General features: G+C 57.2%; 1 protein-coding gene across 1 annotated transcript in view; it reads right to left on the bottom strand.

Annotated features, from left to right (window-relative positions):
* Window positions 1-505: 505 nt before the first annotated feature.
* Window positions 506-601, bottom strand: part of NT5C3B (5'-nucleotidase, cytosolic IIIB) — a gene marked incomplete at its 5' end in the record, with an annotated part of 4,004 nt that continues 3,908 nt past the window's right edge. Inside the window, one exon of the mRNA XM_009707128.1 lies at window positions 506-595. Coding sequence (XP_009705430.1) covers window positions 506-595 — 90 coding nt within the window. The remainder of the gene's footprint in view (window positions 596-601) is intronic.

Genomic DNA, 601 nt, shown 5'->3' with positions numbered 1-601 from the left:
CACCACCGGAGCTCAGCCGGGGTGCTTCGAAGCCCACAGAAAACAGGACAAGAGAGAGACTTGTTTTCTTAGACAGGAACACAGTAAAACTGAACAGCTTCCATCTAAACCGGGTCTGTCCTCAAGCCACAGCAAACGACCTCCATTTCCACACCCCACTGCTGAAGAAAGCACAGAACATCTCTACCTGAAACATGAAATGGTTTGTTGTGGCCCCAGGCGGTGGCGGGGATGAAGTCCGAGCGGGATGAAGTCCGAGCCAGGCACAGGTCGGGTAAAGGGAATGGAGAAGCTTCCTCCATCTCACCCCTCCCGCTCCAGGGCTGACCGAGGGGGGTTAGCGAGGTCGGGATGTGCACAACACATGAGAGCCAGGGCAGGGAGCCTGCCCAGCGTCAGGACGGAGTCCAGCAGGTACCAGATCTCTCCAGCCTTGTCAAGGCAAGGACATTCACTGCCCAGGCACCTTGCTGAGGGGCCGAAGCTGGGGTGCTGCCTTCCCAGCTCATGTCTCAGTAAGGATGTACCGCAGAATCCCGTTGACCACATCCAGCGTCTCATCGCTCTCCAGCACAATGTCGTAGGCATCCAGGTACTTCCC

Source organism: Cariama cristata, unplaced genomic scaffold (assembly GCF_000690535.1).
Source record: "Cariama cristata isolate BGI_N322 unplaced genomic scaffold, ASM69053v1 scaffold23449, whole genome shotgun sequence".
NCBI classification, from domain to species: domain Eukaryota; kingdom Metazoa; phylum Chordata; class Aves; order Cariamiformes; family Cariamidae; genus Cariama; species Cariama cristata.
Note: the sequence above shows the minus strand (reverse complement) of the source record. Positions and strands in the feature narration are given on the sequence as shown.